Source organism: Anser brachyrhynchus, assembly GCF_964034855.1.
Source record: "Anser brachyrhynchus genome assembly, chromosome: 22".
NCBI lineage: Eukaryota > Metazoa > Chordata > Aves > Anseriformes > Anatidae > Anser > Anser brachyrhynchus.
In genome coordinates, this window is record NC_137715.1 from 2,991,227 (window position 1) to 3,016,375 (window position 25,149).

The following is a 25,149-nucleotide window of genomic DNA, read 5'->3' on the forward strand; positions in this document are numbered from 1 at the left end:
GAGCGCGCGGAGCCCGCGCAGGGAGCGCGCAGCGGGCGCGGCGGCGGCGGCGGCGGCTGCAGGGAGCGGCTGCGGCCGGCGGAGGGGGCTGCGGCCGCGGCGGAGCGGGCGGGCGGGCGGCGCGGCGGGGCCGGGGGAGGAGCCAGGCGCCGTCGGCCGCCGCCGCCGCTGCCGCCGCCGCCGCTGCCGCTGCGCCCCGCTCGGCTCCGCTCCGCTCCGCGTCCCCCCCCCCGCCCCGGCTCCGCGCCCCCGGCCCCGCCGCCGCCGCCGCCGCCGCCCAGGTACGGCCCCGAGCGGGCCCCGCCGCCGCCCCCGCGCCCCCCGGCCCCGCCGCAGCCCCGGTTGTTTACCGAGGGCCCGCGGCCCCCGGGCGCCCCCGGCTGTAGCCCGGGCGCAGGTCGGGCCGTGCAATGGGGGGGGGGGTAGAGGGGGGGGCGGGAAGCGCGGGGCTCCCCCGGGCCGAGCGCGCCCCGGGAGGCGAATTGCGGGTAAATATAAAAATAGCCAAATTTTTTTTAATTATTTTTTTAATTTTTTTTTTTTTGGGGGGGGGGAGGGAAAAAAATCCGGCTGTTCGGCACGGGAGGAGGGGGGGGCGCCGCAGGGCCGGGGGTACCGCCCCCCCCAACCCCCCGCTGCCCTGCCTTGCGCCCCCCCCCCTCCCCTCCTTTTATCCCCCCCCCCCCCTCCAGCGCTCGGTGCTGCAGCGCGGGGCTGCCCCGGGGGGCCACGGCCGCTGCCCACCCCCGCTGGGACACACGCACACACGCACACACACACGCACACACGCACACACACACAACGGCACCGCCAACCGAGGGGGGGGCCACGCGCGGCGCGGCCACGGCAGCTCCCCCCCGGCCCCGTGGCAGCTGCGTGGCTGCGGCGTGGCGTGGCCGTGGGCCTGCACCGGGGCTGCACGGTCACCGGTGGCCGGGCTGCAGGGAGCCCGTGGCTGTGCCGTGGCCGTGCCGTGGCCGTGCCGTGGCGGTACCGTGGCGGTACCGTGGCCATGCCGTGGCGGTACCGTGGCCGTGCCGTGGCCGTGCTGCAGGGAGGCCGTGGCCCGGCCGTGGCGGTGCCGTGGCCCACCGTGGCGGCGGCGGTGGGGCCGTGGCCGTGCCCCGTGGCCGTCCCCGCCCCGCTCTTGGCAGGCGGCGTCAGGAATGCATTTAATATTTTTTTTATTTTTTTTTTATTATTTTTTGATTTTTTTTTTTTTCTGTGCTGGAGGGAGAGCGCCCGTTTTTTTTTTTTTTCGTTTGTTTGTTTTCGCTGCTTTTCGCTGGGGCGGGGGCGTCCACGGCACGGGCAGAGAGGGGGGCACCGGCGGCCGTGGCCATGCCCGTCGGGGTGCCCCCGCGAGCGGGGCCGAGGGGCGTGGCGGGGCCTTGCCCTCCCCAAACCCGCCCCGGCCTCCCCAGGCACGCCGGCTCCCGATTCCCGGGGGGGGGGGCCGAGCTGCCGCGTCCCCCCCCTCCCCGGCCTGGGAGAAGCGTGGCGGCGAGACCGCCGGCCACGGTGCTGCCGCCGGGGCGTGGGCCACGGTCACGGGCCCAGCTCCAGTGCAGCCCCCGGTGCGCCGGGGGGAAACTGAGGCAGGGCAAGCGGGCACCGCGGCCAAGGTCACCCCGGGCGGCCGAGCCGAGCCGGCGCTCGCTCGGGCCTCCGGCACGACCTCGCCGCCAGCTGTGCCGCGCCGAGCTGTGCCGGGCGCGTGCCAGGCAGCGCCGGGGCGTGCGGCCGCGGCGGTGGCCCCCGGCGGCACCGCGCCGACCTTCAGCGGCGACGGCCGCCGTGACCCCCGCGCCGTGCCCTGCCGCGCCCCGCGGGGCTGACACCGCCGTGACCGGCAGCGAGGCGGGGGTGTGGGGGGGAGGCCGGGCTCAGCCTCACCCCGCTTGACCTCCGCCGGTGCCAGCCCTGGCGCCGCCCGCCCCGTGGCCTCCCTGTGTGCCGGGGACCCCCGCGGCTCGGCGCGGGGCGGGGGCCGGCGGCGGCGCAGCCGTGCGGCACGGCAGGCCCCGGTGGAACCAGTTTGGGGAAGGCTTCTCCCGCTCGCTCGCTCGCTCGACGCCGCGGTCCCTCCTCCCCCCCCCCCCACCCCCCCGCCCGGGGGTCTTGGCGCAGGGTGGGGGCACGCTGGAGGGGTTCAGCGCCCCCCCTGCCATCGGTGTGCAGCTGCCCGCACCCCCCTGCTGCTCCCATCGAGGCGCACGCACCCGTGTGTCCCCCCCCCCCAGCCCTGCCGGTGCTGGGGGTCCCCGGGTGGGTGCGCGGTGCTGCTGGGGTGGGGGCGCAGCCCGACGCTCCCTCGCCCCCCCCCTCCACTGCCGCGCGCTGACCTTTGCAGAGCCGTGGCGCTGCCGCCCTGCGCGCAGCGGGGGGTGTGGATGGGGGGGGCTGGGGTGCACAACACTGGGGTGCCCGGTGCGGTGTTGGGGTGCCGGCTGCCCCCACGGCCCGGTGCGAGGCCGGCTTCGTGCCAAAGACCCCCCCCTCCCCCTCTCGCTCACCCCTTCGAACCCCGGGGAGGGGTCGGGTGGGCACCCCGCGCCCCCCCGCCCCTGCAGGCGCGGGGTGCTGCGTGGCGGCGGGCGCACCTCCCCGTCCCCGTCCCTTCCTGGGGGGGGCCGCGGCACCAGGAAGCGGCCCCCTCCCCGCCTCGCCACGCACTTTCCCGGGGCAAGCGAGCCGCGGCTGTCGGCAAAGCCTGGAGCAGCTGCGGGCGGGCGGACGGGACGGCAGCGCCGGGACCCCCCCCAGTGCCCCCCAGCCCCGGAGCCGCGCGGCCGTGGGGCGCGGGCTGCGTTGTTTAACGCCCGACAGGCGGAGCCGGGCGCCTGGGTCCTCTCCCCGAGGAGCAGGAGGAGCGACGGGCGTTGCGGGGAGGGCGAAGGCGGGCGCGGGCAGGGTGCCCGGCGGGGCGCCCCGTGGCTCCGTGGGTCCCCGGCGTGGTGGCAGCGCGGTGGCGGCACGACACGTGGCTCGCGTCGCCGGGCACGGTTTGGGTGCTCGCCTGCCCCGTTTTGCAGCTCCCGCTGCTGGGGACGCCGCGGGGACTGTCCCCATCCCGGGCTGGGTGCCCCACACCAAGCTGGGTGCCCCGCGCCCCCCCCGGCGATGCCGACCCCGGGGCGCCTCGTGGCAAGGTGGCTGCCAACAGCTCCCCTCCAAACAGGGGGGGGGGCCCACGGGGAGGGATCGCAGGAGTCGGCCCCCTCCTGCCCCCCCACCCCCCACCCCGCCCGGTGCACGTGAACCGGAGCCCCCGCTCCTCTCCCCGATTTAGCAACGTCCCGATGCCCGTGCCAAGCTCCCGCCCCGCGGCGCTGAGAATAGCTCCCCGGCGTCCCGCGGCACGCGCGGGGCTCGGCCCCGCCGCAGCCTCCCCGGGGACAGGGGCACCCCACGGGGTCACCCCGCGAGCCCCGTCCGTGCGTGCTCATCGCACGCCAGGCACCCGGGGTCCCCGTGGGGCGTCCCGTGTGCGCGCGGGGGGCCGGGGCACGGCTGACCCCGGCGTGACGGCGGCACCGGGCATGGACGTGGGGCCCCGCCGTGCCCTGATGGGGGAGCAGGGATCCGGCCTCATCCTGCCACGCACGGGAGAAGCGGTGCCGCAGCTCTTGCCGCACGCTGCTGAGCAGATCCCGCTGCCTGGCGCTGGTGGGATGGGGAAACTGAGGCACGGCCGGACGGGGCCGGGCAGGGCCGGCAAGGCCAGGAGCCGAAGCCGCTGCCTCATCCCGGCTGCGCACCCGGGTGCCACGGGAAGGAGCGGGCGGCACGGCCGCGGCTCGAGGCACCCAGAGCCCCATGGGGTTTGGGGTGGCCGTGCTGGCAGGGGTTGAGGTCGCGGCTCAGCCAGGCAGGTCCCCGTGCCACGATCCAGGACCTTTTGGAGGCGTGAGGACGCCGGGAGAGGTGTCGCCGTCCCCAGGGCCACCCGCCCTCGCTCGCTGGGCACTGCTGAGCCCCACGGGGCGGACAGGTCCCGGTGCTGGGGTACACGGCAGAGCCGGGCTCCGCCACCCCATCCCGTCCCACGGCCCAGCCCTGACCCCCACCTGGGGGGTCCCCCGTGCACAGCTCCCCCGTGCCATGGGGCGGGCGCCCTGATGTCAGGCCCGTGGCATCCCCCCGCGCTCGGGCTGCCCAGCTGCTGCGCATGCCTGGGATTCCTGCGGCCTCCAGTCACGGCAGCGCGGCCGCCGAGCACCCGCAGCACCGGGCACCGCGCGCTGGCCGAGCTGCGGGGCCGGGAGGTGGCACCGGGCGAGGGCGCGCGCACGGCACCGGGTGCACACGTGCACGTGGACACCGGCGTGCGCCGGGGTGCTGCCGGCCGTGCCGTGGCGGGTGTCCTGCTCCTGGCCCCGCTGCCACGGCACGGTCCTGCCGCCGGCACCGCCGGGGTCCTCCCGGTGCCGCCGTGCCGGTGCCCGCTGCCGCCCGCAGCACCGGGTGCCGCGTGTCGGTGCCCAGCCGGTGCTGAGCTGCTGGGTCTGCCTGCAGCGCCCTGCCCCCCCACCCCCCGTGCTAATCACGCTAATTGGCACCCTGGCTAAAGCGCTTAGGCCCTCACCTCCCTGACCCAGATAGCAGCTGGCCAGGGGGAGGGGGCGCCCAGGACCCCCGGAGCCCATCTGCGCCGGGGACAGGGACACCGATGGCAGCCCCGTGGCGCGGCCCCGAGGGCGGATGCACGGTGGGCCGGAGGTGGCCGGTGCCCGCTGGGCGTCCCTGCGCCAGGCTGGGGGGGGGGGGTCCTTGGCTGCCACGTCCCGTGGGATCGGGGTGCTCGGTGCCCCCCGTGCGGTGCAGCCGGCTCCCGCTGCCGGCCCAGCCCCGGACTTTGTCCCCGGGTTGTTTTCCATCGCGTGCGCAACCGCCCGACTCAGCAAAAACGCTGCCCTGGGCGTGGGGCTGGGCCGGGGGGGGGGGGGGGCGCGGGTGGGGGCCTCCCCCCCCCAAACCCCCCCCATGGGTGCTGCGCCCCGGCCGTGCCTCTGACCCCCTCCCGCCCAGCGCGGCGGCACGTCCCGCGGGGTGGGGACACGCGGTCACGGTGCCACCCGTGCCCAAGGTGGGGGGGGGGGGGGGGCTGAGACCCGGCCACGCTCGCTGCACGTGTCCCGCAGCGCGGGAGGGCCACCTCCCACCCATCCGTCTGTCCATCCGTCCGTCTGTCTGTCTGTCTGCCCGCGATTCCTCGAGCGAGGGTTCCTGGAGCAGCTCGGCCCCGAGCCCTGGGTGCCACCGGGCCCCCATCCTGGGGGTGTCCGGCGGGGGGGGGGGGGGGGGGGTGCTCAGCGGCACAGGCGAGCCCCGACCTCGCGGCGCTGAGCCCGGAGCCCCTCCGTTCGACACCCAAAGGGGAAACCGAGGCAGCGGGGGCTTTCGGAACCGGGGTCGGGGGGGGGGGGGCAGCCACGGTGCAGCCTCCCCATGCGTGCGCCCAGCGGGTCGGGGCTCTGCAGGGGGAAGGGGGGGGGGGGTCCCGGGGCAGGCGGTGGGGGGGGGGGGGGGGGTTGGCCATGCCCAGCGGGGCCGCGCGGCGCTGGCGCCCGGCCAGTGCCTATACTTGGAAGTCTCGGCGCGGCGTTCCCATATGGAACAAACATTTGCTGCAGCCCCCGGCCGCGCGCCCGCTCTATAGGTACCGCCCGCGGCCGGCCCCAAAGCCCGGCCTGGAGCAGCAGCCAGGAGGCCCCCCCACAAAGAGCAGGGTGCCCCCGAGCCACTCGTGGGTGTCGGGGGGCACACGGCGGGGGTGCCCCCATGGTGCCTCGGTTTCCCCGCGGTCCCGCTGGCTCGCCCGACGCACCCACACCCCCCCCCGCAACCCCTTGCCGCGTGCCGCCGCGCACCCGTGGGTGCAGCATCCTGCACCCCCCCATGGCATGGCCGGGCTTCCCCGGCTGGAGGGGGGCCAGGGGGCTTCGGGGGGGGGGGTTTGCCAGGGAAAGGGGGGGGGGGGGGCCGGGCGCGGCGGAGGAGCCCCGGCTGCGCCACCGCCGCTGCGCTTGAAATCCGCCGGAGGAATTTCTGCCGCGGCCAAGACAAACGTGACCTACTTTCTGCCTGTCCCCGCACGGAGCCGAGCAGCCCCAGGGCCGGGCACGGCGCCCACCCGGCGCGGGTTGGGGGCCCCGGCACCGCCACGAGCCCCCCCCTGCCGGGTGGGGGGGGGCTGGGGGGGGGGGCTGAGGGGAGTTGGGGGGCACCGCGGGGGAGCTGAGCACGGGGGGCTCCCCCGATCCCCGGTCCCGCCCGGTTGCCGCTGGGTGGGTGGGATGGGTGCTGGGTGCCCCTGGTGGGGGGTGGGGCTGGGGGGGTGGGGGAGCGCGCCTCTGCTTCCTCATAGTGGGGGGGGTTCATTTTGGGGGGGGGGGGGGTGGATGTGGGGGTGCCCCCGGCGGCCCCCGGCCCCACCAGCGCCGTCTCTTTGCAGCAGGAGCGCTCGCGGAGGAGGCATCGCCCGGCACCGCCCCGGCGCCCCCCGGCGCCCCCCGCCCCCGTGAGTCCACCCCCCAACCCCAACCCCAACCCGCTCAGCACCCAGCGAGGGGGGGGGGGCTCAGCACCCCCCAGTGCTCGGGGGGGGGGGCTCAGCACCCCCCCTGCGGCCCTGCCCCACGGCTGCGTGCAGCACCCGCGCCCCTGCGCGCGCTCCCGCTCCGTCCTGCGCCCTTGCACCGCCTTGCACGCCCCGCGTGCTTTGCACGGCCCTGCACGCCCGCGCACGCTCCCGCACACCCTGCGTGCTCTTGCACGCCCCGTGCACGCCCCCCCCCCCAGCCCTGCGCGCCCTCCCGTGCTCCTGCACAGCACCCTGCAAGCCCTCGCGCGCTCCACGTGTTCTTGCACGCCCCTCGCGCTCCCACCCAGCCCCGCACGCCCTTGCACACCCCGGGCGCTCTCCAGCAGCCCTGCACGCTCTTGCACGCTCCCTGCACCACGTGCTCCTTGGGGGGGGTTGGGGGGAAGGTTGGGGGTGTCGCACGTGGCCCCCCCACCCCCCCCCCCGTCCCGCGTGGGTTCAGTGGGCGCCGTGGGTTTGTCTCGGCAGGGCCCCCCCGGGATGCTGCGCGGCGCTGAGCACTGAGGCGGGCGCCATGGGGCGCGCGTCGTAGCCCCCCCGCCGTGGCCCCCCCCGCGCGTGGCACCGGTGGCGGAGCCCACTCGGTCGGTGCTGGGCGCTCCTTGATGGAATTGCGGTGAATGGAACAGAAGCCCAGCACCCTGGACCCGCTGTCGGAGCCAGAGGACACCCGGTGAGACCCCCCGGGCACGGCTGCGGTGGCCCCCGCTGTCCCCACGCGTCCCCGTGCCCCTTGGTGCCCCCGTGCCCCTTGGTGCCCCTCCGTGCCCCCGTGCCCTGCGCATCACCCCGTGTCCCCGTGCCCCTGCGTGTCCCCGTGCCCCCCAGTGCCCCTCCATGTCCCCGTGCCCTGCACATCACACCGTGTCCCCATGCCCCTTGGTGCCCCTCGGTGCCCCCGTACCCCTCGGTGCCCTCGTGCCCCTCCGTGCCCCCATGCCCTGCGCATCACCCCATGTCCCCGTGCAGCCCCATGCCCGGTGTCCCCGTGTGTCCCCGTGCCCCGTGTGTCCCAGTGCCCTGCATCTCCCCTGCGTCCCCGTGCCCCTTGTGGCACCGTGCACACGTGGCCCCGTGCACACACAGGGCCCTGTGCACACGCGTGTCCCTGTGCACACGCGTGTCCCCACACCCACTGCATCCCTGTGCACACGTGTGTCCCCGTGCCCACTGCGTCCCTGTGCACACACACATCCCCTGCACACACGTGTCCCTGTGCACCCACGTGTCCTTGTGCACACACACGTCCCTGTGCACACACACATGTCCCCGTGCACACGCCCGTCCCCGTGCCCCCTGCATCCCCGTGCACCCCTGTGCCCCCCCATGCCCCCTGCACCCCCCCAAGCACCCCACGTGTCCCCGCGCCCCCTCCATGCCCGCGCCCCGCGCGTGCCCGCTCCCCCCGCCTGCTAACACCCTGCCCCCCCCCCCCCCCCCCTCCGGGCCCCCAGCCGCTGCCGCCCCCCCAGCCTGGGCCCCCCAGGGCCCTGCCAGCGCCCGGGGCTATTTCGGGCGCGCGGCGGCGGCCGCTCACGTGCCCGGGGGGAGCCAGGCTCGGGGTCACCTTGGGCTGGCGCCCCGTGGCCCCCCCCCCCCCCCCGCAGCACCCGGCCCAGCTGCCCCGGCGGGGGCCTCCGGGACACCCCTGGGTGCTGCCCCCACCCCCCCCCAAGCGGGTGCAGGTCCCCGTGGTGCTGGGACCCCCTCTGTCCGTCCCCCCCCCCCCCCCCGTCCCCCCCCCAGCCCGGGCGCCTCCGGCACTGCGCCGGTGCGGTGGGGGCGAGGCGCGGACCCCCGCCGCCGCCCATTGGCGCAGCCCCTCTGATGTCACTTCCCCGCTGAGCCAAAAGGACATTTTGTCTTTGACTGTAAATGAGCCCCTCCCCCACCCTTCCCTTCCCCTCCCCCACCCCCCCAAGCCTCAGCCCCCACCCTCCCACCCGCTCCCCCCCCCCCCCCCCCCAAGCGATGCCGTGCCCCGTATCGGGGGTCCCCGCGAGCTCCGCGTCACCCTGGTCCCCCCCCATTTTCCATGGGGCGGTGCCCCCCCGATCCCCACGCCATCCATCGTCCCCATCCGGCCCCCCCGGGACCCCCCGGGGGAGGGAGGGGTGCCCAGGCAGGGGGGTTTGGGATGGGGGGGGGGCGCACGGGGACCCGGTGCCAGCGCTCCCCGTCCCGTCCCGCAGGTGGCTGGATGGCAAGCGCAAAAGAAAGAGCAGCCAATGTTTGGTGAAGAGCAGCATGTCAGGTACGGGGCCCCCCGGGACCCCCCCCCGCAGCCCCAGGGCCCCTCGCCACGTCCCTCCGGCACCCTGCTGGGGTCCCCGAGCCTCCCCCGGCGGTCCCTTGGGTGTCCCGTGTCCCTGATGGGACCCCGGGGTCCCCAAGGTGCCGTGTCCCTCCTGGGGACCCCGAGGTCCCTGCGCACCCCACATCCCCAGGGGTCCCCAGCACCTTACGTCCCTGCTGGCCACCCCGGGGTCCCCCAGGTGCCGTGTCCCTTCCGGGGACCCCAAGATCCCTGCACACCCCGGGACCCCAAGGTCCCTGCGCACCCCGGGGGTCCCCAGCGCCTTACATCCCTGATGGCCACCCAAGGGTCCCCCAGCCACCCCGTGTCCCTTCTTGGGACCCCAAGGATCCCCCAGCCACCCCATATCCCATCCTGACACCCTAAGGGTCCCCCAGCCACCCCATATCCCCTCCTGGCACCCCAAGGGTCCCCCAGCCACCCCATATCCCCCCCCCAGGACCACAGGCGTCCCTGTGCCCCCCGTGTCCCTGCTGGCACCCCACGATCCCGGAGCACCCCAAGGCTCCCCAGCGCCCCGTGTCCCCGCGGGGTGCCCCCCCCCCCCCCCCGTGCCCCAGCAGCCGTGGCCGTGGGTCGGGCCGGCGCTATCGGGGCCAGCAGCGCCGTGGGGGGGGGGGGGAAGATAAGGGGGGCCCGGCCGGGCGCTGACCCCAGGGCTGGGCACCCAGCCCTGCCCCATTCCCCAGCGGGGAGCGGCCGGCGCCGGCGGGATCCGGGAGAACGGGGGGGGGGAAGGAGGAGGGGGGAGGTGGGGAGGTTGGGGGTCAGCCCCTCCCCCACCCTGCACCGCTCCCCCCTCCAGGGTTGGGCTCCCCCCCCACCCTCCCCGCATCGATTTGGGGGGGGTCTCGGTGGGGGGGGGTTGCTCCGTGCCTCAGTTTCCCCGTGAGGCCGGCGATGGGGGGCGCCCGGCCCTGTGCCAACGGGGGGACCCCGGACAATAGCGGGGACAGTGGGCCATTGTGCGCCGGGGGGGACGCCTCCCCCCCACCCCCGCCACAGCCGGCTGGGGAGCCGCATAATGGGCGCTTTATTGCCGCGGGGGGCACGGGCAGCCCCCCGGCCCCCCCAGCCCTTAACCCTTCCTCTGCCGGCACTTCCTGCAGCGGGGAGGCAGACGGGGAGGGGGGGGGGCAGCAGCAGGCTTTGGGGCCGAGGGGAAACTGAGGCACGGTGTGTTTTGGGGGGGGGCGCCCTGACACGCGGCGTCCCGCAGGGTACATCCCTAGTTACCTGGACAAAGATGAACAGTGCGTGGTGTGCGGGGACAAAGCCACCGGCTACCACTACCGCTGCATCACCTGCGAGGGCTGCAAGGTGAGGGGGGGCTGGGTAGCGGAGGGGGGGGGGGGGTTACCCGAAATCCGGGGGGCTCACCGTGCCCCCCCCGGCCCGCCCGGCCCAGGGCTTTTTCCGGCGGACCATCCAGAAGAACCTGCACCCCACCTACTCGTGCAAGTACGATGGGTGCTGCGTCATCGACAAGATCACCCGCAACCAGTGCCAGCTGTGCCGCTTCAAGAAGTGCATCTCCGTGGGCATGGCCATGGACCGTGAGTGCGGGGGGGCCGGGGGGGGGCCGAGCACGGCCAGAGGTTGCTTAGGGGGGCAAGTTGGGGGGGCCCAGAGCTAGCCACGGGGCGGGTTGGGGTGCCCGGCACAGCTGGCGTTGCCCTGGGGTGCTGGGTGCTGCTGCAGGACCAGGTTGGGGTGCCAGGCACAGGGGGGCAGATTGGGGTGCCCCGTGCAGCCGTGGGGTAGTTTGGGGTGCCCCCCATGGCCAGTAGGGCCGTGGGGTGCTTGGTGCAGCCGCAGGACCAGCTTGGGGTGTCTTGGCACGCCTGGTGGTGCCGGGGGCAGCTCGGGGTGCCCGGTGCGGCTGCAGGACCACGTTGGGGAGTCCCCGATGGGTGCCGGGGGGCAGCTCGGGGTGCCTGGCATGGCCATGGGGCAGGTTTGGGACCACTGTGGGTGCTCGGATGCTCACTGCAGCCCCAGGACAGCTTGGGGTGCTCGGCACGGCTGGCGGTGCCATGGGGCAGCTCTGGGCGCCCCACGCAGCCACGGGACCAGCTCGGGGCACCCAGCACGGGGTTGGGGGGGGGGCACGGGGAGCTCGGTGGGGTTTGGGTTTTTGGGGCGTCCCCGCTGACGGCAGCTCCGGCAGTGGTGCTGGACGACTCGAAGCGGGTAGCGAAGAGGAAGCTGATCGAGGAGAACCGGGAGCGGCGGCGCAAGGAGGAGATGATCAAGTCGCTGCAGCACCGCCCCAGCCCCAGCGCCGAGGAGTGGGAGCTGATCCACGTGGTGACGGAGGCGCACCGCAGCACCAACGCCCAGGGCAGCCACTGGAAGCAGAAGCGGAAATTCCTGGTGAGGGCACAGCCGGGGGGGGGGGGAGCCCTGCGCCCACCCCCGGCACTGGGCACGGCACCGGCACCGGGCACGGCTGAGCCCCGGCGCGTTCGGTGCACGCATGGCGGGGGTCACGCTCCTGGTGTCGTCCCTCCCCCAGCAACGGCTCTGGGAGCGGGGGCTTTGGGATGTCACCGGGTGTCCTTGAGCGCGTGGCCCCCGGGGAGGGTCAGGGGGTGTGCGGTGACCGAAGGGGACAGCTGTGCCCGCGGGGTGGCCCCGGCCCCGCGGCGGTGCCGGGCGCACAGCTCCCTCTCCTGGCTGCCGCCCCGCCGGGCCCTGCCTCGGTTTCCCCTGGGGAGCGCGTGTGGGTAAGGGGGGGGGGGGTCGCGGGCACGTCGCCCCCAACCCGCCATCCATTTCCCCCCCCCCCCAGCCTGAGGACATCGGCCAGTCGCCCATGGCCTCCATGCCCGACGGGGACAAAGTCGACCTGGAGGCGTTCAGCGAGTTTACAAAAATCATCACCCCGGCCATCACCCGCGTGGTCGACTTTGCCAAAAAACTGCCCATGTTTTCGGAGGTAAGGGGAAAGGGGGCGGGGGGGTTGGGGGGGGGGGGGGGGTCGGGGCCAAAAGCCCCCCCGCTGACGCCGCGTCCCGCAGCTGCCTTGCGAAGACCAGATCATCCTGCTGAAGGGGTGCTGCATGGAGATCATGTCGCTGCGGGCGGCCGTGCGCTACGACCCCGAGAGCGAGACGCTGACGCTGAGCGGGGAGATGGCCGTCAAGCGCGAGCAGCTCAAGAACGGCGGCCTCGGCGTCGTCTCCGACGCCATCTTCGACCTGGGCAAGTCCCTCTCTGCCTTCAACCTGGACGACACCGAGGTGGCCCTGCTCCAGGCCGTGCTGCTCATGTCCTCAGGTAAGGGCGCCCGCGTGGTGCTGAGCCCCTGGGGCACCCCGGTGCCCGGAGCCCCGGAGTTTGGGGGCGCACGGGGCGGGCATCCCGATACCTGGAGCTCCGGTATTCGGGGGCGCACGGGGTGGGCACCCCGATGCTTGGAGCTCCGTTATTTGGGGGCGCACGGGGTGAGCATCCCAATGCCCGGAGCTGCGGTGTTTGGGGGCGCACGGGGTGGGCACCCCGATTCTTGGAGCTCCAATATCTGGGGTCCCACAGGTGGGCACCCCAATGCCTAGAGTTCCGATATTTGGGGGCACACGGGGTGGGCACCCCGATGCCTGGAGCTCCGTTATTTGGGGGTGCACGGGGTGGGCACCCCAATGCCTGGAACTCCGATATTTGGGGGCACACAGGGTGGGCATCCTGATGCCTGGAGCCCTGGCGTTTAGGGGCACACAGGGTGGGCACCCCGATGCCTGGAGCTCCAGTATCTGGGGACACGTAAGTGGGCACCCCATTGCCAAGAGCCCCAGCATCTTGGGGCGCGTTGGGTGGGGATTCTGGTGCCCAGAGCCCCGGCATTTCGAGGTGTGTGGGGTGAGCACCTTGATGCCCAGAGCCTCGATATTTTTCGGTGTGTGAAGAGGGCACCCCAGTGCCCAGGACCCCAACATTTTGGGGAGCGTGGTGTGGACACCTTGGTGCCCAGAGCCTCAGCGTTTGGGGGAGCATGGAGTGAGCACCTTGATGCCAAGAGCCCCAATACCTGGGGGCACATGGGGTGGGCGCCCCAATACCCAGAGCCCTAATGTTTGGGGGCACACGGGGTGGGCACCCCAATGCCAAGAGCCTCAATATCTGGGAGCACAAGGGGTGGGCACCCTGATACCCAGAGCTCCAACATTTGGGGTGCGTGGGGCAGGCACCCTAATACCCAGAGCCCCAATACCTGGGAGCACATGGGGTTAGCACCCCGATACCCAGAGCCCCACCATTTGGGGGCACATAGGTTGGGCACCCCGATACCCAGAGCCCCAATATCTGGGAGAACACGGGGCGGGCACCCCGTTGCCCAGAGCCCCAACATTTGGGGACACGTGGGGTGGGCACCCCGATACCCAGAGCCCCAATATCTGGGAGCACGTGGGGCGGGCACCCCAATACCCATATCCCCGACATTTGGGGGGCACGTAGGGTTGGGCACGCTGACAACCAGAGCCCTAGCATTTGGGGTACGTGTGGTGGGCACCCCGACGCCCAGCTCCCCACCGTTTGGGGCGCGTGGGGCGGGCACCCTGCGGACTCCCTCCCCCCCCCCATGTTTCCCACCTCCCCTCCCGCAGACCGGACGGGGCTGATCTGCGTGGACAAGATCGAGAAGTGCCAGGAGACGTACCTGCTGGCGTTCGAGCACTACATCAACTACCGCAAACACAACATTCCCCACTTCTGGCCCAAGCTGCTGATGAAGGTGACGGATCTGCGCATGATCGGCGCCTGCCACGCCAGCCGCTTCCTGCACATGAAGGTGGAGTGCCCCACCGAGCTCTTCCCCCCCCTCTTCCTCGAGGTCTTCGAGGACCAGGAGGTGTAGGGCCCCCCCCCCCGCCCGCCTCTCCCCCAAAGCGCCCCCCCCCACTCCCGCCCCAGCCCCGCGCTCCCCCCCCCCCCCCTCCTCCCGCCCCTCCCCGATTTTCTTTTTCTGCCCCCGAAGGTGGGCGAGGGCGGCGGTGCTGCACCCGGGGAGGGGCTGGGGAGGGGGGGGGGGACACACGTACCGGGCAGGGGGGGGCTTCGTGCCGCCGCTCGCACCAGGACCCCCGGCTGCCCCCCCTAAGCCCCCCCCCCCCCCCAGGGCCCCACGCCGGCCCCCCCCCCCGCGCCCCCCGGACTTGACGAATTTTGTTTGTTTGCACAGGGAAGGGCCCCGACGGTCGAGCGTTTCCTTTATTGTTCTTCTCTTCTTAGATTATTATTTTTTAAGCATTTATTTCCCTCCCTGAGAGGCTAAAATATTAAACTAACTGCACTTTGGAAGGAGAGAGGAGAGGAGGAGGAGGAGGAGGAGGAGGAGGAGGAGGAGGAAGAGCAGAGGAGAGGAGGGGGCTGGGGGCTGCACAGGGAGAGGCCGCCCCGGCCACGCGCACTTTGGGCCGGGCGGGGGCCGGGGGGGGGGGCACGGGGGGGGGGCAACGAGGGGGACCCCAACCCTGCCATGGGGCACGCGGGGCCGGCGGCAGCCCCCGGCCCCCTCGCCGTGCCCGGCCGGGTGGTGGTGGGGAACCCCCCCCCCCCTGCACCCCCCCACCCCCCTTTCGGGGCCGGATTCGGGGCTTTGGATTTTTCTCTCTTTTTTTTTTTTTTTTTAATTTTTTTTAAATTTTTTTTGGGCTGAAAGGAGAGGGTTTTGTGCCAAGCGCGGGCGGACGGTGCGCGCTGCGGGCGGGGAGGGGGGGGGGGGACGCCCCCCCCCCCCCCAACACCCCTTTTCCGTTGTCTCCCCCCCCCCCCACCCCCGACCCCGTGTCGTCGTCCTTTTATTTGTCGTTTTCCGTAAAAAAAGAAAAAAAAATATCAAAAAACCAACAAAAAAAAAAAAACCCAAGTTGCAATGGCCCCGGAGGTGCCAGCACGGCGCGGCCCCCCCTCACTGCACTACTGCCCCGGCCCCCCCCCAGCAGCAACAGCACTTCGGGGGGGGGGCCCGGCACCCCCAGGGCGGCTCGGGGGGGGCCGGCGGGGGCTCGGCGCGGGGCAGGGGGCTGCGGCGGGGGCACTTTTAATGGTTTTATCACCTTTTTTCCTTCCCCCCCCCCACCCCCCCCCCCCCGGATTTAGGTTTGTGAATTTTTTCTTACCTCAGGCGGAGGCCGAGGGGGGGGCGCGGGGCCGGGCGAGGCACGGCCGGCAGGCAGGCGGGCTGCCGGGGCCCAGTTAAGCTAATATATATATATATATAAATATATATAAAATATATAATTTTTGTAATTAAAAAAAAAAAAATCTTTTTACGGGTCGTTTAAAAGCAGAAATCCCAACACGAGACACTTCCTCCCCCCGTGGGGCTGGGGGGGGGGGGGCCGTGTGCCCCCCCCCCCTCCTGCCCGCTGCAGCTCCCCCCCCCCCCCAGCCCTGCCGCCGGGGAGAGGGGGGGGTCCGTGTCTGGGGGGGGCAGCGGGGGCTGTGCCAGACCCCAAAAGTTGGGGCGGGTGGGGGGGGGCAGCGGGGCCGTGGTGTGGCAGAGCCCCCGGGGGGGGGGGGAACTTGCGGTGCCCTCCGTGCAAAATGTCTTAAAGCCCCCACCCGGGTGCCCGGCATGTGGGGGGGGCCCGGTAGGCACAGCCCCCCCCTGCCCCCCCAGCATCGGGTTGTGCAATAGGAGTCACTGCAGGAAACACAAACGCCCGCACTGGGGGGGGGGTTCGGGGGGGGTGCAGGGTTTGGGATGCGTCGTGTCCCGTCCCCCCCCCCCCAGCCCCCCGGCACCCGACCCGATGCTCGCGGTCACGCTCGGCGCGCGCGTGCCAACAGCCGGCCTTACCACGTGCCTTCGGGCCGGGGGCAGGAGCTGTGCCCCCCCCGGGGGGCACGGTGCCCCCCCCCCCCCCGTAGTGGCCACGCTGCAGCGGTGCCGTGACATGCAACAGCCATGCCGTGGCGGTGCAATGCCCGTGCAACGGCCGTGCCACGGTGCAGCGCGTGTGCAATGAGCGTGCCCTGCCGGTGCAGGGCATGTGCCGTGCCGGTGCCATGCGTGTGTGACGCGCGTGCAATGCGCGTGCCCTGCTGGTGCACTGCCACGCCGTGCTGGCGCCGTGCACATGCAGCGCCCGTGCAACGGCCACACCGCGGTGCGACGCGCGTGCCCAAAGCTGTGCGACGCCCGTGCCGTGGCGGTGCAATGCCACGCGGTGGGCACGCTGTGCTGCTGCAGTGCACGTGCAACGCCCACGCAACAGCCGCGCCGTGGTGCAGTGCACGTGCAGTGGTTGTGTTGCACCAGTGCAACGCCGTGCCGTGCTCGTGCCGTGCCCGTAACGTGTTGGCGCAGTGCCCGTGCCGTTTCGGTGCGGTGCCCATGCAGTGGCCGTGCCGCGTTGGTGCAATGCCCGTACAATGCCCGTGCACTGCCCGTGCCGTGTTGGTGCAATGCCCGTGCAATGCCCGTGCCGTGTTGGTGCAATGCCCGTGCCGCGTTGGTGCAATGCCCGTGCACTGCCCGTGCCATGCCGTGCCGGCGCAGTGCCCCGCCGTGGCCACACGACGCCCGTGGGACCCCGCACGCGCTGCCCGTTCTCGCCGCCTGCCCACGCGTGGCCGCGCCGGTGCCCTGTGGCAGCCCACCCCGTGGTGAGGGGGGGGGGAGGGGGATGTGGGGGGGGCACAGCCCGGTCCCGCTGCCCCCGCCGTGGGGTCCCCGCGCTTGCCAGCACCCACCCGCACTCCCGCCCGCGCCCCGGGCCGCTCCGTCTCGTCTCCGTCTCGTGTCGCCATCGCACGTCCAGCGTCGCCCCCAAGCCCCGGCTTCACCCCGGGTTGGGTTGGGGGGGGGGGCAGCACCGGCACCCCCATCCCCACCACCCGCCCCATGCCCCCACGTCCCCGTACCCCACATCCATCCCCCCCCCCCCCCCAAGCACATACCTCATGGCTCCCGGAGCTGCCCCTGCCCAGGGCTGCCCCCAGCCTGGCACGGCTCGGCTCGGCACGGCGGGACCCCCACGTACTATGCATTGTGCCCCCCCCAGCCCGGGGGGGGGCCGTGGCAGGGAGTCGCTGAATGTACGGCGCGGGGAGGGGGGGGGCCGAGGCAGGCGCTGCTGATTTACGTGACAATCACAGTCTGTGACGTGCGATTTTAAACCCTTTTGTGTTTTGGTCAGGATTTTAAAGAAAGATATTTTTATGGTAATTGTTGCTGGTCTATTTTACTATATATTTATGTAATAAATATATGATGAAAAAAAAACACAGAAAAAAAAAGAAAAAAAAGAAAAAAAACCAAACCACCAAACCCACCCACACAGCTCGGCTGGCCTCCGGCCTCTGCTTTTCCACCGCTGGCCACCGGGGCGGGGGGGGGGGTCCTGGGGGGGGGCCCCGGCGCCGTGGGGAGAGGGAAGTGTTGGGGGGGGGGTCCCGGCACCCGCTTGGGCTGCAGCCGTGGGGTGGGTGGCACCGGGGCCGCCCCCGCGCTATGTACAGGGTCCTGGGGGGGTCTGGGTGGCGTGGGGGGGGGTGGGGGGTCAGGGTGGGGGGCACGGGGTTGAGGTGGGGGGGCCCTACTGGGCGTCGATGCGGAAGGAGAGCAGCTTCTCGGAGTGGAGGTTGTTGAGGGTGCGCAGGTCGGGCAGCTTGAGCAGCAGCTTGGTGAAGCGCGAGGTCTCGGCCGGGTGCGTCTTCAGCACCAGGGCGCGCAGGGCGCGGATCAGCGTCTCCTGCAGCTGCTCCACCGACGCCGCGTCCTCCATGCCCGAGCGGTCTGCGGGGACCCGGGGGGAGGGGGGGGGGCGTCAAAATGGGGAGGGGGAGGCAGGAAAGGGGGCTCGGCCCCGTCGCGGCGCCCACCTGCCGAGACCAGCACGACGGCGGTGAAGAGCCCCAGCTCCTCGTCGCTGAGGTCGAGGGCGCTGAGCTTCTCGCTGAACTCGAACATGGAGCTGAGCAGGTCGCCCATGCCCATGCCCCACAGCTCCTCCAGGCTGTACTTCGTCCGGCTCATGAACGTCACCGTCTGCTCCTTCACGTTGAACAGCGAGGCGAAGCGCACCATCAGCACCTGCGGCACACGGCGTCAGCGCCTCGGCGGGACGGGGGCACCGCGCAGCGCCGGGGGGCACCGTGCAACACCGGGGGGCACCGCACAACACCATGGGGCACCGTGCAGTGCCGTGGGACACCGTGCAATGCTGTGGGGCACTGTGCAACACCGTGGGACAGAATGCAACGCCGTGGGGCACCGTGCAGTGCTGTGGGGCACCATGCAATGCTGTGGGGCACTGTGCAACACCGTGGGGCACTGTGCAGTGCTATGGGGAACTGTGCAACACCATGGAGCACTATGCAACACCATGGGGCGCCGTGCAGCACCATGAGACACCGTGCAGTGCAGTGGGGCACCATGCAACACCACGGAGCACCGTGCAACACTGTGAGACACCGTGCAGTGCCGCGGGACGCCGTGCGACATCACGAGATGCCACAGGACACCGTGCAGTGCTGTGGGCACTGTGCAACGCTGTGGTGCACCGTGCAATGCCGTGGGACACCGCACATTGCCATGGGGTGCCGTGCAATGCCGTGGGGCACTGTGCAATGCCATGGGGTGCCGTGCAATGCCGTGGGGCACCGTGCAACACCATGGGGCGCCGTGCAATGCCGTGGGGCACCGTGCAATGCCATGGGGTGCCGTGCAGTGCCGTGGGGCGCCGTGCAATGCCAGCGGACATACAGCAACACCACCGGGCACTGCGCTACACCAGGACGCCATGCTGGGACGTGGGGCCGCCGTGCAACACTGCAGGGCACTGTGCTGGGATGTGGCGCACCGTGAGATGCTGTGGGCACCGTGCAACACCGGGGAGCGCTGTGCAATGCAGAGGGCGATGTGCTGAGCTGGGGGGGGGGGGCGTGAAACACCATGGGGTGCTGTGCAGGGCACCGCGCAGCACTGGGGAGCACGATGCAATGCGTGGGGCACCGTGCAACACCAGGGTGCAGTGCAGCGGGGCGCTGTGCAATGCAGGGGGCACGGTGTTGGGATACAGGGGGCCATATAATGCCGGGGGGCACCATGCGACACCGGGGAGCACCATGCAATGCCGGGGGCACTGTGTTAGGATACAGGGGGCCGTATAATGCTGGGGGGCACCGTGCAACACCGGGGAGCGCCGTGCAATTCTATGGGGTGTTGTGCAACGTAGTGGGGCACCGTGTTGGGCTGGGGGGCACCGTGCAGCGCCGCAGGGCAGCACACAACGCCGCAGGACGACCTCGGCGGAGCCCCGGCCGCCCTAGGACGTACCTCGAAGGTGCCGGCCTTGAGCAGGGTGACCTGGTCGTGCTGGGACAGGGCCTGGAAGCCGGGAATGTGCTTGGCGAACTCGACCACCTCGCGGACGGCGGGGGTGAAGCTGAGGGAGAAGTCCTCCCAGATCTCCTGCACCGAGCGCCCGCTGCGCCCGGGCGGGTGGCTGTTCATGGGGCAGGCCTGCGGGCGACGCGCGGCTCAGCACGGGGCTCGCCGGCAAGGCGATTAGCGCGATTAGCGGCTAAAAATACCCGGGGGGGGGGGGGACGGGGGGGACCGGCGGGGGAGCCCCCGTGGCGGGCGGGCGCTCACCGGCAGGACGTCCTTGGGGCCGCGGGGCCAGGGGCAGCCCCGCGCCGGGGGCTCGGGGTAGGCGGCGGGGCAGAAGCGGGGCTTGGGGGGGCCGGGGGCCCAGGCGGGGGGGGCGTCCCAGCGCAGGACGCCGCTGTCGCAGGCCGGGGGGGGCCCCAGCTTGTCGTGAGCGTAGACGAAGATCTCCTTGTGCGCCTTGGCCACCTGCGCGATGACGTCCTCGGTGGCCCCCCCGGGGCCGGGCGAACCGGGGGGCGTCAGCTGCTGGGGGAACTGGGAGAAGCAGGCGGGGGGGACGAGCGGCGGGGGGCCGGGGGGCAGCGCGTGGCCCCCGCCCGGCACGGGACCCTCGCCGATGCTCGGCCCCCCCGGCGGGGGGCTGCCCATGCCGTTCATGGCGCTCTGCATCTCCGCCAGCATCCGCTGCTTCTCCCGCTTGGGGATGCGCCCGAAGCGCACGGCTGTGGGGACAGCGGCGTCAGGGGGGGGGCGCGCCGGGAACCGGCGCCGTGTGTCCCCCCCCCACCTCAAGCACAAGGGGGGGCCGCCGACCCCCCCTCCCCAACCCCAGGGGGTCCCAGGGGACACAGCCTGGGGCAGGTTCGGCATGCAGGGCACCGCTCCCAGCGGGGACACAGCCCGGAGCTGGGGGGGGTCCCAGCCCCAAGGGATGCACGGCACGGAACTGGGGGGGGGGATATGGGGCCGGGGGGGGGGGGCCAGGCTCACCGTCGCGGGACATGCCGACCAGCAGGCACTTCTTGAAGCGGCACTGCTGGCAGCGGTTGCGGTTGATGCGGACGATGGAGCAGTTCTCATTCTTGAGGCACTTCTTGTACTGGATGTTCTGCTGGATGCTGCGGCGGAAGAAACCCTGCGGGACACCCGGGGGGGGGGTCACTCCGGGTCCCCGCGTCCCCAGCATCCCCCACACCCCCCCTCCTTCTGCTCCGTCCCCCCCCCCCCGCCGTGGTACCTTGCAGCCCTCGCAGGCGTGGACGCCGTAGTGGAAGCCGGAGGCGACGTCCCCGCAGACCTTGCAGAGCAGCACCATGCCGTTCAGCTCTGCGGGGGGGACGGGGGGGGGGGGGGTGAGCGGCACCTCGGGGTGCTAGGAGCACCCGTAACACCCCCCCACCCCCCAAAAATAAAAAAAAAAATCCTCCCCCCCCATACTCACTGGTGACGGTGCTGCCGCTCTTGCTGGGCGAGCTGCGCCGCCGCTCGTCCGCCGGCACCGGCGGCACACCGGGGAAGCTCGCCGAGGAGCCGTACGAGGAGGAGGAGGAGGAGGAGGAGGAGGAAGAAGGGGAGCCGTCCTCGTGGGGGGGCAGCGAGCCCCCCCCGTAGGCACGGGAGTCCTGCAGGGAGCCGGTGGGTGACGGGGGGAAGTAGGAGGGGAAGGGCTGGGAGCTGCCGCTGGAGCTGTCGCTGCAGAGCGAGACGGGGCTGGTGCGGCTGGGCGACGAGCCGCTGGAGCCCACGTAGCTGATCACACCGCCTGCGGGCACAGCGGGCACCGTCACGGGGGGGGGGGGGGGCGAGGGGGGGGGACCACACGCGCCGCCGGGGAGCACCCCGGAAGGGCCGGGGCTGGCAGCGCCCTTGGGAGCGCCCCGGTGCCGCGGCCGCACGTGTGCCCCCGCGCGCCCTGAGTCAGGCGGTGCCGGTGGTGGCGCGGGCGCACGTGGGGACGGGGACACGAGCCCCGGAAACGGTGTGGGGGGGGGTGGGGGGGGGGGACACGGGGATGGGAACCCCCGTGGGTTTGGGGGTGGGGGGGGGCAGCTCCGGCCCCACTGCTGCACTGGGAGCCCCCCAGGATGGGATGGGGGGGGGGGCTGCGTGTAGGGGACCCCACGAAACCAGGGGGCACCCTGGGGACGATGGGGGTGGCACGGAGCCCCCCCCCGCCCACGAGGGCTCAGCCCCGCTGCTGCACCCAGGGGCGGCCAGCGCAGGATGCGGCCCCGGCCGGGGTCACGGCCCCCCCCCCCCGTGTGTGTGTGTCCCCCCCCCCACCCCGGGCACAGAGCGGCCGCGGCTGACTCAGGGCCAGGCACGTGGCGGGTGGCGCGGGGACACACGGGCTGGCCGCGGCCATGTGGCGGCCGCCCCACGCGCTGCCCCCGGCCACGGCTGCCCCCCCCCTTTTCTCCCCCCCCCCCCCATCTTTATCCCCCCCCCCCCCCTCCCGGCCTCGCCGTGCCAGCCCCGAAGCAGGTCACCGAATCGGGGGCAGCGGGTCCCGCACGGGGCGTGGGGGGGCGTGGGTAGGGCTGTCCCCGTGCGGGGTGCCCGTGTCCCCCCCCACCCTATGTGCCCCCCCCCAGGTGAAAGGGGTTTGGGGGGGGGGTCCTGCAGACCCCAGACCCTGCGGCAGAAGGGCTGCAGCCCCACCCCCACCCCCCCGATAAAGCACGGGGATGCCCGCGGGGATCCCTGACCCCAAAACAGGGGGACAGCGGCACGGGGGGGGCGTCCCTGACCCCATGGACCCCCGGGGGGCAGGGGCATGGGGGGGGACATGGGGGGGGTCACCCCTGGGGGGACAGGGACATGAGGGGGACATGGGGGGGTCAACAACAGTGGGACAGGGACATGGGGGGGGTCACCCCTGTAGGGACGGGGGGGGCTCGGGGGGGGGTCACCCCCGGGGGCACAGGGCCATGGGGGAGGGACACGGGGGGGGTCACCCCTGGGGGGACAAGGACATGGGGGGGGGGTCACCCCCATGGGACACGGGGGGGGGGGCCCTGAGGGAGTCACCCCCGGGGCCCCCCCAGCCCCAAACCCCCCGGGACGCCTCGGGGGGGTCCGGGAGGTTCCCGCTCCCCGGCCCCCCCCCCAGCTCCAGCAGCCTCACGCCGCCGCCCCACGTGCTCGAGCCGCACGTGGCCGCCCCCCGGCCCCGCCCCTCACGCTTTGCCCCGCCCCCTGCCGCCATTGGCCGCCCGCCCCGCCCCGCCCCCGGCCCCCTGGTTGCCCCGGCGATGGCGTCACCACGCCCCGCCCCCTCCTCCCCCCCCCCCCCCCAAACTCCCCCCTCCCCCGCCCGAAGAGGGCGAGCGGGACGCGGCGTCCCCGCTTCCGGGTGCGTGACGTCGCGGGGTGGGCGGGGCGGGGCGCGATGATGTCATGAGGGGCCGGGGACCAATGGGCGGGGACGGGGCGGGGCTGCGGGGAAAACAAACTCCGCACGTGGCAGCGGCGGGGAGGGGGACACGTGCCGGGGGAGGGAGGGGGGGGCACCGCCTCCGCCCCCCGCCGCGCCCGACCCCGGGCACCGGGACCCCGCCCCCGGCCCCGCCCCGGCCCCGCCCCGGCCCTGGGGGGCCCCCGAGCACCGGGCCCGTCCGCAGCGCCCCCGGCCCGGTGCCCCCCGGTACCCCCCGGTGCCGCTCCCGGCTCGGTGCCCCCGGTACCCCCCGGTATCCTCCGGTGCACCCCGGTGCCGCCCCCGGCCCGGTGCCCCCCGGTGCCCTGCGGTATCTTCCGGTACCCCCCGATGTCCCCCGGTACCCTCCGGTACCTCCCGGTGCACCCCGGTGCCGTTCCCCAGCTCGGTCCCGCCGGCACTCCCCGGTGCCCCCCCTTATCCTCCGGTACCCCCCGGTACTCCGCGGTATCCCCCGGTACCGCTCCAGGCTCGGTGCCCCCCGGTATCCTCCGGTGTCCCCCGGTACCTCCCGGTACCCCCCGGCACCGCTCCCGGCTCGGTGCCCCCGCTGTCCCCGCGGTGTCCCGGTGTCCCCGTCCCTCCCCACCCCACTACCGGGGTCGCTCCGGTGCCCGGCACCGCCCGGTGCCGCTGTCCGTCTGTCCTCCCCGTGTCCGTCAGTGCCCGCTCCCGGTACGGAGGAGCCCCGGGACGCAGCCCCGGTGCGCATCCCCCCGGGGCAGGGCTCGGGACACCCCCCCCCGCCCCAATTCCCGGTGCCGATCCCGGTCCCGGTGCCGATCCCCGGTGCCGGTGCCGATCCCGATCCCCGGTGCCGACCCCCGTGGTCCCGGTCCCGGTTCCGGGTCCCGGTTCCGGGTGCCGGTCCCGGTGCCGATCCCGGTGCCGACCCCCCAGCCCTCCCGGCGCGGTTCCCGTTGCCCTCCGGTACACCGGCACTCACTGACCTGTGCTGCCGGTATCGGGGGCGGCCATCCTCGGGGCCGTTCCGTACCGAACCGAGCCGTTCCGTGCCGCGCCGAGCCGAGCCGAGCCGTGCCGTGCCGCCGCCCGCCCGCCCCGGCTGCTGCGCGCCCGCCGCCCGCCCCCCCCCTCCCCCCCCCCCCCTCCCCGCCGCCCTCCCGGCACCGGGCGCGGCTGCGCACTGGGCCGCACGCGGCGCCGCCGCCTCCCCCATGTGATTCCCGGGGAGAGCCTCGTGCCCCACTGACACACTTTCCGCCGGCGGCCCCGGCTCGGCACCGGAGAGCCCCCGGGCTGCGGCACCGCCACCGCCTGGGGGGGGGGGGGGAGAGGAAGGGGGAAGGGGGGGGGGAGCTGGGACCCCCGGTACGAAATGGGGCCGGTACCGGGGGGTGGCCCCCCGGGGGTCCGGGCACACCCCCCCCCCCCCAAGTGTGCGCCGTGAGCTGCACCGGGGGGGGCGCGGTGGCAGCTGGGAGCACCAGTGGGGTGCTGTCACCTGCACCGGTGACACCCAGTATGGCACTGGGCAGCGCTGGCACCCAGTGGGGCGCTGTCCCCTGCACCGGTGACACCCAGTGGGGCGCCGTCACCCATACTGGGGACACCCAGTTTTGGCACTGGGTACCCCTGTCACCCAGTGGGGCACTGTCACCCACACTAGTGACACCCAGTATGGCACTGTCCCCTGCACTGGGGACACCCAGTATGGCACTGGGTACCCCTGTCACCCGCACCAGTGACACCCCCATGGCACTGTCCCCCCCCCACTGGTGTCACCCATTGGGGCTCTGGGCCCCCTGCCACCCCCCCATGGCGCTGTCCCCTGCACCCCAGCTGGGCACCCACCTTGGGGACCACCCTGGGACTGGAGGAGCCACGGGCACCCTAGGGTGGCCCTGCTGGGGGGGCCGGGTCACCAGGGCTGCCCCCCACCCGTGGGTGCCACGTGGCACCGGGGACACCCAGCACCCTGCAGGATGTCACCGGTGGGCGCCCACGGCTGCTCCCGGGGGGGCTGCCCCGAGCCCCCACCTCCTGATACTGGGTGGGTGCCAGCACCCTGAGGGGCCCCTGGGGGGGGGCACACATCAGACGACCACCGTGGGGCTGGGACCTCTGGGACATCCCGGTGCCCACAGGGGGGCACCTGGGCTGGGGTGCAGCCGTGCGCCCCCCCGGGGAACCGTGCCGGGGAGGCCACCAAAGCCACCAGCCCCACGCTCGCCGTGCCCCACGGTGCCCCCCCAAAGTGTCCCCCTGGCTGTGCCGTGGCACGAGGGTGCTGGGGGCTGTTTTGGGGTGCTGGGGGCTGTTATGGGGTGCTGGGGGCTTTTATGGGGTGCTGGGGGCTGTTTTGGGGTGCTGGGGGCTGTTTTGGGGTACTGGGGGCTTTTATGGGGTGCTGGGGGCTGTTTTGGGGTGCTGGGGGCTTTTATGGGGTGCTGGGGGCTGTTTTGGGGTACTGGGGGCTT

The 25,149-nt window shown here is 73.2% G+C and overlaps 2 protein-coding genes across 3 annotated transcripts; one reads left to right on the plus strand and one right to left on the minus strand.

Moving 5' to 3' along the window:
* The first annotated feature begins 212 nt into the window (after positions 1-212).
* On the plus strand, positions 213-17,211 carry THRA (thyroid hormone receptor alpha). 2 transcript variants are annotated; one of them, XM_080565213.1, is made up of 10 exons: positions 213-281; positions 6,458-6,523; positions 7,076-7,280; positions 8,800-8,861; positions 10,144-10,244; positions 10,333-10,480; positions 11,095-11,300; positions 11,719-11,865; positions 11,948-12,206; positions 13,532-17,211. In XM_080565213.1, the coding sequence occupies exons 3-10, from the start codon at positions 7,228-7,230 to the stop codon at positions 13,780-13,782; spliced, it is 1,227 nt and encodes a 408-aa protein (XP_080421339.1). In that variant the 5' UTR covers positions 213-281; positions 6,458-6,523; positions 7,076-7,227; the 3' UTR covers positions 13,783-17,211. The 2 variants fall into 2 exon arrangements, with proteins under 2 accessions (XP_080421339.1, XP_080421340.1); XM_080565214.1 differs by lacking the exon at positions 213-281 and having other exon boundaries at positions 6,403-6,523.
* NR1D1 (nuclear receptor subfamily 1 group D member 1) lies at positions 17,089-23,818 on the minus strand. The gene is made up of 8 exons (XM_080565212.1): positions 23,659-23,818; positions 20,711-21,031; positions 20,507-20,595; positions 20,260-20,404; positions 19,531-19,991; positions 19,213-19,398; positions 17,757-17,967; positions 17,089-17,670 (listed from the first exon to the last, which is right to left on the minus strand). Exons 1-8 carry the CDS (start codon positions 23,684-23,686, stop codon positions 17,471-17,473), a joined length of 1,641 nt encoding a protein of 546 aa, XP_080421338.1. The 5' UTR covers positions 23,687-23,818; the 3' UTR covers positions 17,089-17,470.
* Between the last annotated feature and the right edge of the window lie 1,331 nt (positions 23,819-25,149).

Excerpts from the sequence above, each read along its gene's own strand:
- THRA (XM_080565213.1), top strand. The coding sequence starts at position 7,228 with ATGGAACAGAAGCCCAGCACCCTGGACCCGCTGTCGGAGCCAGAGGAC. Across the intron at positions 10,245-10,332 it reads TCACCTGCGAGGGCTGCAAG|GGCTTTTTCCGGCGGACCAT; the intron begins GTGAGGGGGGGC and ends CGCCCGGCCCAG. Across the intron at positions 12,207-13,531 it reads CGTGCTGCTCATGTCCTCAG|ACCGGACGGGGCTGATCTGC; the intron begins GTAAGGGCGCCC and ends CCCCTCCCGCAG.
- NR1D1 (XM_080565212.1), bottom strand. The coding sequence starts at position 23,686 with ATGGCCGCCCCCGATACCGGCAGCACAG. Across the intron at positions 19,399-19,530 it reads GCCCCAAGGACGTCCTGCCG|GCCTGCCCCATGAACAGCCA; the intron begins GTGAGCGCCCGC and ends CGTCGCCCGCAG. Across the intron at positions 17,671-17,756 it reads CGTCGTGCTGGTCTCGGCAG|ACCGCTCGGGCATGGAGGAC; the intron begins GTGGGCGCCGCG and ends GGGTCCCCGCAG.